Source organism: Neoarius graeffei, chromosome 17, assembly GCF_027579695.1.
Source record: "Neoarius graeffei isolate fNeoGra1 chromosome 17, fNeoGra1.pri, whole genome shotgun sequence".
NCBI classification, from domain to species: Eukaryota; Metazoa; Chordata; class Actinopteri; order Siluriformes; family Ariidae; genus Neoarius; species Neoarius graeffei.
The window spans coordinates 48,989,109-49,005,318 of record NC_083585.1 but is presented as its reverse complement, the minus strand read 5'-3'; the positions used below and the strand labels follow the sequence as shown (position 1 = coordinate 49,005,318).

Below are 16,210 nucleotides of genomic sequence, written 5' to 3'. Positions count from 1 at the left end.
CATGATTACATTTGATTCAGGTAATGCATGTATTAATCTTCTATTTCATCCTGTGAAACTACAACACGTCCTGTTATGATTGTCAAGTGTACTAGTACACACGGTTTTATATATATATATATATATATATATCTCATCTCATTATCTCTAGCCGCTTTATCCTTCTACAGGGTCGCAGGCAAGCTGGAGCCTATCCCAGCTGACTACGGGCGAAAGGCGGGGTACACCCTGGACAAGTCGCCAGGTCATCACAGGGCTGACACATAGACACAGACAACCATTCACACTCACATTCACACCTACGGTCAATTTAGAGTCACCAGTTAACCTAACGTGCATGTCTTTGGACTGTGGGGGAAACCGGAGCACCCGGAGGAAACCCACACGGACACGGGGAGAACATGCAAACTCCACACAGAAAGGCCCTCGCCGGCCCCGGGGCTCGAACCCAGGACCTTCTTGCTGTGAGGCGACAGCGCTAACCACTACACCACCGTGCCGCCCTATATATATATATATATATATATATATATATATATATATATTTTTTTTTTTTTTTTTCACATTTCTAACCTAACCTGGCTGATGCAGCTATTTTTTTTTTTTTTTGTTGAAATAAATGCACCAACTATGCAAAATATTGTTGCTTCTTCCATGTTTTCTGCATAATATTACTCTGGTTTTGTAAGGTAGTAGAAAGGATGTGAAAATGTAAGGTGGTGAGAACGTGCCCATATGAGTGTGAAAGTATCCATAGGGTAGTGGGAAGGTCCCCATAGGGTAGTGGGAAGGTGCCCATAAGGTAGTGGAAAGGTGGTGGGTACGTAATTTCTCTGTTAGTCCAGAATTTTATGTAGTAACTATGTAAAAACACTATGTAACATCTACCAAACCACTACGTTGTAAGTACGTAGTTAATACGTAAAATTGTTACCTGGGTTATTGTCAGGGATGTGGGGGAAACTGGAACCAATCTGACTTTGGGTAGTCTCATTCAAAGAAATTTTAAACTGTAAATCTTAACAGCACATTATACATACATACATACATACATACATACATACATACATACATACATACATACATACATACATACATACATACATCTTACCAAACATTTGAGGTTATTTAAGCTGATGAAATAAAACTTACTCAAACAGGAATTTGAGGTAAAGTGAATTAATTAAAATGTATTATATTTACTTATTTTCTCTCAGTTAATTTCCTTGGTCATGACAAAACCTAAACTACAAAATTCATACTTCTTTGAGTATGTCTTTTGGAGACAAAATGTTTACATTTTTTCCCTGATTATACATAGCTTGGTATCTTGCAATCCTGCTCATATTTCAGTGATATTCACTCTTTGATACCATGTTTTAATTTAGTGATGTTTCTCATGTATAGGTTAAGGAATAACCCATGTTGAACTGTGCTGTTAGAAAATAATCTTTGCCAGGGTGGTCAGGAAGTCAGGGGAATGTAATGGCAATTTCCCACAGCATGATAATGGCTCAATTCAACTCAACTTGACAAGACCCAACTTACTTGAGGTACCAGGAGTTCGTTTTCCACTATCCCCTGACTGTAGCTGGTCATCATACTGATGCTGCATGAAATTGCAGTGATGTCATCTTCAGTGTGATGCGTGCACACACACACACACACACACACACACACACACACACACACACACACACACACAAACAAACAAACAATGGAGAATATAGAAGGCATGCTGTTGATTCTCAGGATGCAGCTGTTTGTTACATCGCAGAGGCAAAGTTTCAGAAAAGGCTGAATGCAGCAAAAGAAAAGTCTGCTGAGGAGAAAAAAGGGAGACTTTGGGGAATACTACTCCAATGTTCAGATGATGAGAGGACTGCTCAAAGGTGATGCAAGAGGGTATGCTAAACTGGTAGCAAACTTTAGCATAATCTTTAGGGTCAGAGTCACGATATACAAATAGTCCAGTGTTACAAAATATTTAATGAACTTTAGCCTCCACTGTTATTTATTAAAATGTATATGCCATGTACACTGATCAGCCATAACATTGTGACCACTTCCAGGTGAAATTAATAAAATTGATTATCTCATTACAATGGCACCTGTCAAGGGGTGGGATACATATATAAGGCAGCAAGAGAACAGTCAGTTCTTAAAGTTGGTGTGATGCTGAAAAAGTTAATTCTGGGTAAAACAGAAAGGTGTCAGCATTAACTTTTTCAGCAGTTTGTGCTACAGTAGCTCTTCTGTGGGATTGTACCATATGGGTTAGGTTTCGTGCCCCATGTGAATCAATGAGCCTTCAACACACATGACCCTGTCACTGGTTCATCGGTTGTCCTTCTGTGGACCACTTTTGGAATGTACTAGCCACTGCATCCTGAGAACACCGCACAAAATGAACCATTTTGGAGATGCTCAGACCCAGTCATCTAGCCATCACAATTTGGCCCTTGTCAAATTCACTGAGCTCCTTATACTTGCCCATTTTTCCTGCTTCCAACAGATCAACTTCAAGAACTTACTGTTCTCTTGCTGCCTAAAATATCCCGCCCCTTGAGAGGTGCCACTGTAATGAGATAATCAATGTTATTCACTTCACCTGTCAGTTGTCATAATATTATAGCTGAACAGTGTGTGTGTGTGATTTCAGATGCTTTACTGTTTGCAAAATTACTGCTACAGAAAGTTTCAGAAGCATCTGTTTGGGCATTCAACCAAGTTACCAAGTAGTGAGATGTGATTGTTCCTATCTTGACTTTTTTGTGCTTGGCAGATTTTCGACAACCAGAAAATCTACCAAGCATAAAAAAATGGTTGAACTATCTTTTTCTAGACAAAATGGAAGGTGGCATTGATTTATTTAACTGATCATTGTGAGTTTGTAGATGTAAATCATGACTTTTCCATGCATACTAAGGTGAAGTTTGGTGTTCTAAAGGTTCTGTCTGAGGTCTTGTGATTTTTTTCTTTACATATGCTACCTCTGGGGACTATTATTCATAAACGTTATTATCTCTCACTGTTATGCTGATGACACACAGTAGTGTGTTTTAGCAAAGCCAGATGAGAGACACCAGCTCGATAAATTTGAGAAATGTGTAAAAGCCATGAGACAGTGGATGCTTACAAACTTCCTTCTTCCTAATTCTGACAAGACAGAAGTATTCCTACTCAGATTCTATGAAACTAGAAGTAAGCTTTCTGATTCCATAGTAACTCTAGATTTCATAACTCTCTCTCTCTCTCTCTCTCTCTCTCTCTCTCTCTTTTTTTGCTTAGATATTAATTTATGACATCTGCATTATTGATTTAGTCAATAAAGGAAAAAAATTTTTTCCAAACAATAGTCTTTCACCAAACTTGAATTTTTGTGCAATGTTAATCACAAATGTCCAAACTTTGCTCCAGTTAACATGACAAGGATTGACAACATGGTCAATAGGATCCACGTGGACCCCTACCTGGCAACAGTGCTCAGAAGAGCAACAGGTGATTCCAATCCTATATTGAACCTTATGGTGCATGCAATGTGCTTGAAGCGTATGGCCAAGAGCTATCACTTGTGCCGAGCCTTGCTCAAATGTGCACAGACATGACAACAAATAGTTGGGATGGTCTGATGAAATTGAAAACAATGATCGTCGTTGACCTGTATTGCACTCAAAACAATACAATAGATCATTATTTGATGCCTGACCAGATTATTTATTTATTTATTTATTTATTTTAATTTCAATTGTGATTCTTGCAAGTCAGTAAACATTTGCCACTTTATAATGTTGCCATTCCTTCACACAACAGTTAAAAGCTCTGTAGGGACTGAACACACCAAGTAATGAAGCATTTCAGGTGTTATTTTGTCCCACTCTTTCTGTGAACACGTATTAAGGTATGCAACAGCATGGACTTGTCATTGTCATATTTTTCATTTGAAACGTCACTACAAATTCTCTTTTGGGGACAGAGGGGACAGACACCCTCATCTTCTGCAGCCATGCATTTGTAATGGTTTTGCATTGTCTTGTTGAAATATCCCTGGAGAAGGTGTTATCTTGAAGACAGCCTATGTTGCTCCAAAATCTCAATGTACTTTTCTGCATTAATGTTGCCATGACAAATGTGTAAGTTACCTTTTACAAAAGTACCGACACAACCCTATAGCATGACTGACACTGTTTTTTGGATTTGTTGCTGGGAACAGGCTGGATGGTCCTTACCATCTTTGATCCTGAGCATACGGTGTCAATTTCTTCCAAAAAGACCTGGAATACTGATTTGTCTGACCACAATACATGTTTCCACTGTTACCCCTTTTCCACCAAATCAGTTCCAGGGCCGGTTCGGGGCCAGTGCTGGTGCTGGTTCACAACTCGTTCAACTTGTGAACCAGCTGAGAACCAGTTTGCTTTTCCATAGCTCAGGGTGCTAAGGGGAGCCATGTCATTACGTCACTGTATATGTTAGTTACGTCACTGTGTTTGCATAAACCTTGGTGCGAACATCGAAGCAACAACAACACGAAGAAGAAGAAGCAGCAACAACAACACAGACCACTGCTGCTTTACTGCATCCATGATATCTCATCGCTTATTTAAAAATGGCGCCCTCTCGTGGTCTTGCTATTGTTGTTGGTCTTAACAACTCCGCCCCCCCCCCCCCCCCCCACTGACGTAAGCAGTTCTTTCCTCTAGCCCAGCAAAGAGCTGGTGCTACCCTGGAACTCTTTTTTGTGGCCCAGACAGTTCTTTGCCAGTGGAAACAGAAAACCTGGTTCCAAACTAAGCACTGGCCCTGAACCAGCCCTGGAACTGATCTGGTGGAAAAGGGCTATGTGTGATGGTCCATCCTAGATGACTCCAAGCCCAGAGAAATCAATGGTGCTTGTGGACACAGTTAATATAAGGCTTCCTTTGTGCACAGTAAAGTTTTAACTGGCATACGTGGATGTAATTCCATATTGTAGTGCTTGACAAAAGTTTGCCAACATAATCCCAAACCCATTTGGTTATATCTATGAGAGATGCATGATGATTCTTGATGTAGTGGTTTCTGAGGGATTGGAGATCTTGGGTGTTCATCTTAGGTTTGTGCCCTTGCCCTTTATGCACTGAAATTAACTCCAGATTCCTTGAATTGTTTTGGGTGTAGTGGGTGCCAGGTAGGGGTAGCACCTCTGTCAGGGAAACAGTCATGCTCCTCAGAGTAGTTCATCCACCTTGGTTCCCACTTGTTACTCGGCTCTCACCTGTGGCTCCAAGCAGCTGTTAGCATGCAACAGCGGCCATACACCAGAAACCACTTCAACTGGTGGGCTAAACCAGGTGAGGGTAGTTAGCTAATGGGTTTAAAACCATCAGTGAGTTAGGGCTTGCCTGCCTCAGCATGTTAAGATTGGACCCAGTGGTCAGCGCAGAGGAAACCGCCATATGATTCAACAAGCAGGATTGCAGATCCAGCAAAGTGTGTTGAAGCACTGTGAGCACGATGAGGCATGTAGAACATCATGCTCATCCACTGCATCCATCTCCATCTCCAGCTGTCTTTCCATTGGATTCAGATGGTCTCAAGTGAGAGAGTGTGGTTAACGTTGCACAACTTTACACTTTAATAAAATCTTCACGTGAGTCATCTTATCACCCAACAACAGGTGGCAACAGGTGAGCAACAAAGCAGCAGGTGTGGGTACACTGGGAGTCATAGCTGCAGACCTGCACACAGGCAGCTCAAGCCATATGGTCATTCTTTGCTGAACAAGAGCAGCAGAGGAATTCAGCAGCACCCCGAGAGACTGAGCAGCCCTCTACAGGATTGCACTGCTCACCTCCATGGCATGAGGAAGGGGCTACAAAAAGGTGCCCTTAACATTGCCTGCTCCACCCTGACCCTGACCAGCTTACTGATAGAGACTGCCCCCTTATTGCAGTCAAACAAAGACCAGAAAGAAAATGGCAAGTAAAGCTGAGGATCACTCATCTCACCATTTCAATGTGGAATACTTGCACTCTCCTGGACAGAGACTCCACTCATAGACCTCAGAAGAAAACTCTTTTGATTTGACAAGAGCTTGCCAGATACAACATCGACATTGTAGCCCTGACTGAGACCAGATTGGCTGGTGAGGGCTTGCTGAGTGAAAGTGTATCAGGCTACACTTTCTTTTGGAGTGGGCATGAAGCAAAAGAGTGATATTATGCAGGTATGGGCTTTGCAGGCAAGACGTCTCTTGTGGACAAGTTGGCTGGTAAGTTTGCCACAAGTGTCAGCACTTATGCTCCAACTATGACCAATCCAGACAAGATGAAAGACAAGTTCTATGAAGAACTGCATGATGTCATTGCTGCTGTTCCCAAAGCTGATTAGCTCATCATTCTTGGTGACTTCAATGCAAAAGTTGGCTCTAACAACTTCATGGGATGGTGTGGTCAGCAAGCATGGTATGGGTCACCAGATCTTATGTCCATTACGTATTACCACTACAGTGTCATTATGTATTCCCACTATGTTGTCATTATGTATATGTACATAGCTTTTTGTTTTTGTCTATGCTTTGTATCTGTTTGTACTAAGAGAGCTAAGTGAAACCGGAGTCAAATTCCTCATGTGTGTTCACATACCTGGCAAATAAAGTTTATTATTATTATTTTTTTTCTGTCGCGCTTGGCTTTTTTTTGAGGCATTTCCCATGCACGAAAACTCATGAAATTTGATACACACATCAGTCATTGTAACTGCTTCTCAGCCACAGATGTTTGGCCCCGGGCATGGCCCAGGGACTTCATAGCGCCCCCTATGCATTAGCCACGCCCAACAGGGGGTGAGGTAATTGGGCTTATATGCGTTTGGACATATGGTCATTTTTAACGTACTCCTCCCAGACAGTTCATCAGATTCATGTCAAACTTGGCAAACATGATGGCAAGATATTGCTGATGTTGAATTGCGAAGGGATTTTTGATATGTTGTAATATGTTGAAATGGCAATATTATGAATTTTAATACTCGCCACATAAACAGGAAATGTGTCATGAAGTCATAGTACATTTAATGATTTGGCTGAAACCTTTCAGGTTATTAGAAAATGTGATTATTATGACATCTAGATGCCCAATATGCCTGTCTGGTATAGCACCACCAGCTGGCCAAGGAAAGAATAGGGTTTTGAATATGTGTGTTTTGACACATGATGAATTTTAGCATACTCCTCCTAGACAGTTCATGAGATTCATGTGAAATACGTTATACGTGATGCCAAGATGTCACTGATATTAAATTGCGAAGGGATTTTTGATATCTTGTAATATGATTCTGATTCTGATACTCTTTAGCCGTTATGGCATCTTTATTAACAATCACGATCTTATACTTTCTCTAGTCATGGTGGGGAGATCTGAAACTTTACAAAATATTGGATATTGTGAGTCTGATGATATATACAATTCTGTGCACACTCATACACACACTCACAGTCATATGCGTATTTATGCATACACACATACACTCTCTCACAAGTATGCACTCACATGCACACTCAACATCTATGAGCACACTCTCTTTCACACACACACCTTCTCTCTCTCTCTCTCTGACAAACAGACACACACACACACTAATAGTGACCTGCCATCATTGTGCATTTTGTTGCAGACATATGAAAACTCTGCATGTACTGTACACACACACACACTGCAGACACAGGAAAGCTAAGATGACTTAAGATTACAGCGTGAGATAGAGATGAGGAGGAGACACATATAGTTTTGTACATATATAAATGTACATTTTCACACCAGAGAAACACACACACACACACACACACACACACACTTACAGTCTTTGTTTATCTCTCATCCATCAAACAGTCATGGCATTTGCAACATGCACATCACCTTTGAACATTTGATGAATATATGACATGTGACTGTTTTGTTGGGTGGCGGAATGTCCTGGGTTGTGGAACCACACGTGCAAGGGCCCATCAAGGCCGCTAGTGGCTTTAATTATTATTATTGTTATTATTGTTACGTATTACCACCACATTGTCATTAGGTATTACCACTATGTTGTCATTACGTATTACCACTACGTTGTCATTGTATTACCACTACGTTGTCGTTACGTATTACCACTACATTGTCATTACGTATTACCACTACATTGTCGTTAGGTATTATCACTATGTTGTCATTACGTATTACCACTACGTTGTCCTTATGTATTGGCACGACATTGTATTAGGATGTGCCTACTACGTAACGACAACGTATTTCCCTGACATTACGTAACCACTATGTCGTATATACATTGTGTGTTTGCTGGGAAGCATTATAGATCGTGGATGGATGGGAATTCTATGAACGTTTGCATTTTAGAAAAAGAAAAATCTGAGAATCATTGAATATTCAGGGTTGCAGGGTCTGAAGGGATTAGAGTGTTACCATGTATTTTAATCCCATTAGATTGATTATTGTTCCAACTCATTGGATTACCCAGCAGTTGTCCCAAGGCAAATGGCCATGAATTCAGAATGTATAAAAAGTCAAACTGAAGTAAATTGTTAAGACTTTCATTCATTCATTCATTCATTCATTAAATTTGTGCATATTTTAGGAAAACTGTCTAAACCTTTTCATCTATTTTCTGTCTATTTTCCATTCAATAATGAAAATAATAATGAACTCTAATACAGCTAGGAAATACAATTCTAATACAGCTATGCTTCATCAAGCTAGGACCGCAGTGGTCTATGAACCCTAACAGGAAGTTACAGTGGTGCTTGAAAGTTTGTGAACCCTTTAGAATTTTCTATATTTTTGCATAAATATGACCTAAAACATCATCAGATTTTCACATAAATCCTAAAAATAGATAAAGAGAACCCAGTTAAACAAATGAGATAAAAATATTAGACTTGGTCATTTATTTATTGAGGAAAATGATCCAATATTACATATCTGTGAGTGGCAAAAGTATGTGAACCTTTGCTTTCAGTATCTGGTGTGACCCCCTTGTGCAGCAATAACTGCAACTAAACATTTGTGGTAACTGTTGATCAGTCCTGCACACTGGCTTGGAGGAATTTTAGCCCATTCCTCCATACAGAACAGCTTCAACTCTGGGATGTTGGTGGGTTTCCTCACATGAACTGCTCGCTTCAGGTCCTTCCACAACATTTCCATTGGATTAAGGTCAGGACTTTGATTTGGCCATTCCAAAACATTAACTTTATTCTTCTTAAACCATTCTTTGGTCGAACGGCTTGTGTGCTTAGGGTCGTTGTCTTGCTGCATGACCCACCTTCTCTTGAGATTCAGTTCATGGACAGATGTCCTGACATTTTCCTTTAGAATTCGCTGGTATAATTCAGAATTCATTGTTCCATCAATGATGGCAAGCCGTCCTGGCCCAGATGCAGCAAAACAGGCCCAAATCATGATACTGCCACCACCATGTTTCACAGATGGGATAAGGTTCTTATGCTGGAATGCAGTGTTTTCCTTTCTCCAAACATAACGCTTCTCATTTAAACCAAAAAGTTCTATTTTGGTCTCATCTGTCCACAAAACATTTTTCCAATAGCCTTCTGGCTTGTCCACGTGATCTTTAGCAAACTGCAGACGAGCAGCAATGTTCTTTTTGGAGAGCAGTGGCTTTCTCCTTGCAACCCTGCCATGCACACCATTGTTGTTCAGTGTTCTCCTGATGGTGGACTCATGAAGATTAATATTAGCCAGTGTGAGAGAGGCCTTCAGTTGCTTAGAAGTTACCCTGGGGTCCTTTGTGACCTCGCCAACTATTACACGGCTTGCTTTTGAAGTGATCTTTGTTGGTCGACCACTCCTGGGGAGGGTACCAATGGTCTTGAATTTCCTCCATTTGTACACAATCTGTCTGACTGTGGATTGGTGGAGTCCAAACTCTTTAGAGATGGTTTTGTAACCTTTTCCAGCCTGATGAGCATCAACAACGCTTTTTCTGAGGTCCTCAGAAATCTCCTTTGTTCGTGCCATGATACACTTCCACAAACATGTGTTGTGAAGATCAGACTTTGATAGATCCCTATTCTTTAAATAAAACAGGGTGCCCACTCACACCTGATTGCCATCCCATTGATTGAAAACACCTGACTCTAATTTCACCTTCAAATTAACTGCGAATCCTAGAGGTTCACATACTTTTGCCGCTCACAGATATGTAATATTGGATCATTTTCCTCAATAAATAAATGACCAAATATAATATTTTTGTCTCATTTGTTTAACTGGGTTCTCTTTATCTACTTTTAGGACTTGTGTGAAAATCTGATGATCTTTTAGGTCATATTTATGAAGAAATATAGAGAATTCTAAGGGGTTCACAAACTTTCAAGCACCACTGTAAGAGGCCTTGACATTGGCAAGTTAAGACATTTTGGAAATTTCAACACCACTCAATTAATAATCAAAGTGGCATGGGGGGAAGAGTATGTACATTCTTTATCCTGGATTTATAATTTTGACCTTGTGCTGATTTCAGAAAACCCAAAACACATGCATGAAATTCTTTTTTTTTCTTGTTTGTCCCCCCCCCCAACAATCAGGTAAAATGTATGTTTTACAACCTTTCTGCCACAGAAAAAGAACAGTTAAAAATAAAATCACTGAAAGCCGAATATTGCCATGATAATCATGTCCATGATGACATTCATATCTGTGTTTGTAAACTTCTGACCAAAACTGTATTTAATTTAAATACAATACAGGGCCTTGATTTAAAATGAATCAATCAGTGTTATTTCTGACAACTCAGAGGACAATTTTTATAATATTAATTTCTAAAATTAAGAATACATAATGCAATTTTAAACAAAGGTTCTACTTTAAGCATTGCCAATATATAAAAAGAACTTCATTCTGGAAAATTATTATTTGTCTCATTCTTGTTAAAAAAAAATGGTGAGACAACCATGAATATACGTAAAGGTAATTTTCTGAAACTTTTCTTTTTCAAAGGGATTACTCTGAAGAGCCTTTTTTGGCACCTTTCCTTTTAATATTATAATTCGATAAAGATCTTGCAGTTTTTTAAATAAATAAGTATTAAACATCGAACCAAATAATAAGTTTCTGTTATGACTGAGATATCTTTTTATTGAACAAGAAAGTGATATTCTGTCGAATTTCCTTTGTTTTCAAACCATATATGAGAGGGTTAAGAAAAGGAGGAAATACCATGAAAGATGTTGCAAATGCTCCTCTTAAGTACTGGGATACATTTTCAAACCTGTGTGAAATTATGACAAACAGTGCAATGAATTCTGCACATAAGTAAACAACTAGGTGTGTACCGCATGTCTGAATTGCTTTCCTTTTTGCATCAGACTGTCTTTTAGATACACAGGTAATTAGGATTTGAATGTATGTGAATAGCATTACGACCAGTGTGAGAACGTGTTGCAAAGCTGTAAGAGACAGCCCATAGTAATTATTCAACCTTATGTCCCCACATATTAGCTTCAACAAACTTGGATTATTACAGAAAGGGTCAACTATTCTTGTGCTACAAATTTCTTGACGGTAGCTCAGACCAAGTAGTAAACCAATCACTGTAAAATCTATGGTCCATAACATAATGATTATTTTCAACAAGTTATTTGTGGACATCAAAGTGTGATATTTCAATGGGCAGCAAATTGCAATATATCTGTCATATGCCATAGCGGTCAGAATAAGAAACGAACCATTTCCATACAAATGTATCAAGAAGGCTTGCACATAACATGCAGAATAAGTGATTGATGTATTCTGTGAAAGCATACTTGTCATGATCTGAGGGAAAAGGGCAGAGGCACCTACAATGTCATTAATTTGCATGTTAAACAACAGTATGTGCATTGGTTTATGAAGTTTTTGGTTCAAAGCAATTGTTAGCAATAATGTAATATTGAAAAACAAAATAGCACAATAGGTAAGTGTTCCAAACATGAACACTGGTAAAATATGAGGTGGTGATATGCCCAGTGGTTCCAAAGTAAGAAGAGTTGAATATTTGGACATGTTGGAATCCATTATCCTTCTCTTTATTATGTGGCAAGAAGAAAAGTCCTAAAACAGACAGAGAAAATGCAAATATGTATGTTTCCTAAAATATGCACAGGATTGTTCTTCATCATCATCATCATCATTTTTATTATTTTTATTATTTAAGACATAGACAACCTTTATTGTCATTCAGTATGCAACAAGTATACACAGAATGATATTTATTATTAATAATAATATACTACTACTACTACTACTACTAATAATAATAATAATAATAATAATAATAAATTAAAATGCACTTAGTTTTCTTACCCCAAATCTCTCATCACAGATGTTGGCAAAATATTGTACAATTTAACAACAGTTAAAGCCTAACAATATGATGGATCTTCTTAAATGCTCATCCTTTCAGATAATAAAAAGTCATTTGCCCTAGATTGCCAATTAATATACATTAAGCATTCATGACCCATCCATTTTAATGGCTGAGTGACCTCATTTCATGTGTCAATGCCTTGGGAAAACCTCTGGGTAAACCAATACGTTAGAAGAAGAATAAAAATGTAGTGTGATTAACCCATTCAGAACCTGGGTCCATTGTAATATGATTTCAGTATTTTTTCTTCATTCAAACACAGACATTCATATAACTTTTCCTGTTAACATAGAGCTCTGGTTTATCTATTATAGTTAAATTTTGCCCTTTTGAGGGTAACATGGAAAATTTCATCACATACATATCAGTAGAATAAGGACAATTTTAATTTTGGAAAAAAATGTGCTATGTATGTATTTATTTATTTATTTACTTAATTTCTTTATTACAAGTGCTGTGTTTTATAATATTAAAAACAATAATGTAACATACACTTTCATAATTGCAGCTTACAGCATTAGAGGTCCAAGTTATTCTCCCCAATTAATATTTGTCTCATAGAGATCAACTAAGTATTATACTGCATGAAATGTGGGATTTTCCTCAGTAAACAGCACTGTAATGTGTCATGAGAATGTGTAGGCATCACAGAAAACTGCCAGGAATTGACATTAAGAAGTTTGGCAACTGACTCCCCAGTCCCTCAGTCTAGGGATGGCTGTAGTACATTTATACACTCACAAATTATAGCTTGAATACATTTATCTTCGGTGAGTAAGTATGATATGATGAATTACCCTGTATGCCAGGAGCAATGGTTAATAATGTTATTTAAAATAATAAACAAAACAGTAGAGTTTAGTTCAACAGTTTATTTTAATCAGGGTTCATTAGCTTTGTAAGAGTAAAATTCAAGTTATTTTCTGTCACACCCGCGTGCATTTGCATTTGGAGCATGCAGCGGCCTCAGGCTGCAACTCACATACAGGGCCACACTGAAGCTCATCAGGGCTAATTACTATGCATCTGTTTCTGATCAGAGCACAATCACAGCTTGCAGCATGTAAGGCATCTCTTTACACACAGATTTTCGAAGGATATGCTCTGTTTTATGTGTTTGACATTACCAAGTTGTTTGATTACTGTTTTGCTACTCTGGTTTTGACTTTGTTTCTGTTTTCCTGACCAAGTATTGTCTTGCTTATTATGTACTGTTTGCCAAATGTCTGAACTCTGCCCATTTCTGTTTATGCTCTTTGCCTCACATTTTGGAACTGTTTGCCAGCTTGCTTTTAATAAAACTTTTTCTGCACTTACATCTGTCTCCCTCATCCACTCTTGTAACAGAATACTTTGCCCTCTACATGGATGTAGCAAAAGAGAGTAGGCATGCTGAGCAACACAATGCCAGAGTCACTGTGCCTATTGAGGTATTTCACTCACGTGACCAAGTCATGTGATGCTGCCATTTTGGACGGCACGGCTCGAATCAGTTTGAATGCGAGGAAGGCGACAAACGAAAAACATAAAAGAAAAAGGAGCGAGATGCAGAAAACACCTTCACTATCCAGTGACGTAGGGCATTTACAGGGCGAGCAGAGGGAGAGATATTTGCAAAAATTGAGGTTAGCAGGCTTAGAGAACGACGTTTACCTGCTTCCACCAGGATTGTTCACTGACGTACGGAAGTACACGAAGCCCTCGTCTTTACCTGACTTCGGCCCACATGATCTGTATACCTATGTCGTTAAAAACCCATCGCCATACACAGGTATTGATCTGAAAGCGTATAAGAGTTTGGATGCCTACAAATATTTTGTGTCAGGCTGGGTAACATGCCTACATCAGCGGGTCGTCCCTGGAGCCGGTGGTCGCCATCTGATTACAGCTAAGGTTTGTTCACATTTTCATTTACTTTCGGTCCTCAGGATAAACAAAATGTTATTAAATGTCATTGAAATAACTTCTTAGTCTGTTGAGACATGGCCTGTTATAAATTTGCTGTTACCAGGCAATGACTAAGAACTGTATTATTAGGGTCGGTGTCTGTGTTGTAGCAGTGTATTAGCAACTAGCTGTTAGCACTAGCTAATGTCAACAACATAGTAGCTGGTATGTTACTGTAGCAATGTTTACGTTCAGTCATTTGGATGACTTAAAACCTTTCAGTCTCAAGTTTTTCCTTTACTGGATTTACTAGTTTACTGAGCTAGCGCGCTCGGCCAAACCGGGAGCCATCGCGCGCTCTCCGGCCAGGCCGGGAGCCATCGCGCGCTCTCCGGCCGTGCCGCGAGCCATCGCGCGCTCTCCGGCCGGGCCGCGAGCCATCGCGCGCTCTCCGGCCGGGCCGCGAGCCATCGCGCGCTCTCCGGCCGGGCCGCGAGCCATCGCGCGCTCTCCGGCCGGGCCGCGAGCCATCGCGTGCTCTCCGGCCGGGCCGGGAGCCATCGCGCGCTCTCCGGCCGGGCCGGGAGCCATCGCGCGCTAGCTCAGTAAACTAGTAAATCCAGTAAAGGAAAAACTTGAGACTGAAAGGTTTTAACAGTCATCCAAATGACTGAACGTAAATATTGCTACAGTAACATACTAGCTACTGTTGTTGACATTAGCTAGCTTGCCGTCCAAAATGGTGGACACCGGGGCGTCACGTGACCCTGTGACGTCAGGTGAAATACCTCAATTGCTGGATCTGTATGGTTCATCCAGCACATACGGTAGGATTAGACACATCAGCACCCTATGATGGTATAGACTATCTGCCCAATGGATTTTTGTTCCAGTGCAGGCTCTTATATGAGGACCTGGTGGACCACAAGCCTGCAGAGAACTTCTGGGAGAGATGAATGATTTACTGGCTCACTGGACAGGCAAAACAGTGGGCCAAATACCTTCTCACTACAGAAGATCCATGCCTCAAAGCCCCCTGTCTTTCAGTGGCATGCTCAAGTTCCTGTACCAAGCCCAAGAGATGGAAAAGCCCCAAGAGATTTTTTTTTTTTTTTTTTTGGGGGGGGGGGGCGCTGATAACTGTAAGGCTGACACAGTGGCAGACCAGGAGGCCTTCGCTCCAGAACTCCCTCCTAAGGCCAACACAATGGCAGAAGGGGAGGCCTTTGTTCCAGAGCTCCCTCCCAAGTCCAACACAGCAGCATATGGGGAGGCCTTTGCTCAAGAGCTCACACCATAGGCTGACAGGGCAGTCTTTACTCAAGAGCTTGCACCAGATACAGACAGAGTGGCCTTTGCTCTGGGCTTCAGGGAGGACACTGTTGCTCCACCTCCAGGCTTCAAAGAGGATGCTGTCACTTGAACCATGCCTGACCAGATCCCTGCCAACTGCTCTGTTAATGTCATGCATGTTCCCCCCAGTGGCAGCTGGTAGTCTTTCAAACAGGGGAGGCTGGTCAGTTACGATATTTCCAGATTTTAAAAGAAAAAAGAAAAAACACATCAATTTTGCCCATACTCTTGCCTCTGATCTGGCTGATTGTTGGCAGGGTCACAAACTGTGAAATAACAGGTTCTTTTGGCCCATTAGCCTACTGTCCAATATACATGATGGTGGTGTTGGGGGGGGTATATTTTAACATTTTATATTTTAAAATTGTGGCATGTGGCATGTTGTTTAAAAATCGATCATTATTGAAAGCAGCTCTTTGTCAGGAACCTCAGCAGTAATAGCAGAGTGTTCTGGAATAGGCACAAGCACTGACCTTGGGGAGTCAAACATAGAGCTGGGTGCCACACATTTCATTCAATGACACTTTCCCTATATTTTACTTATTTTGACTGAGAAATGTTT

At 40.2% G+C, this 16,210-nt stretch overlaps 1 protein-coding gene across 1 annotated transcript; it reads right to left on the bottom strand.

The window, feature by feature from the left end:
- Positions 1-11,117: 11,117 nt before the first annotated feature.
- Positions 11,118-12,056, bottom strand: LOC132901184 (olfactory receptor 52B2-like). The gene has a single exon (XM_060943525.1). It carries the CDS (start codon positions 12,054-12,056, stop codon positions 11,118-11,120), a length of 939 nt encoding a protein of 312 aa, XP_060799508.1.
- Between the last annotated feature and the right edge of the window lie 4,154 nt (positions 12,057-16,210).

What these genes read in the sequence shown, in the direction of transcription:
- LOC132901184 (XM_060943525.1), bottom strand. Translation starts at nt 12,056, where the DNA reads ATGGATTCCAACATGTCCAAATATTCAACTCTTCTTACTTTGGAACCA.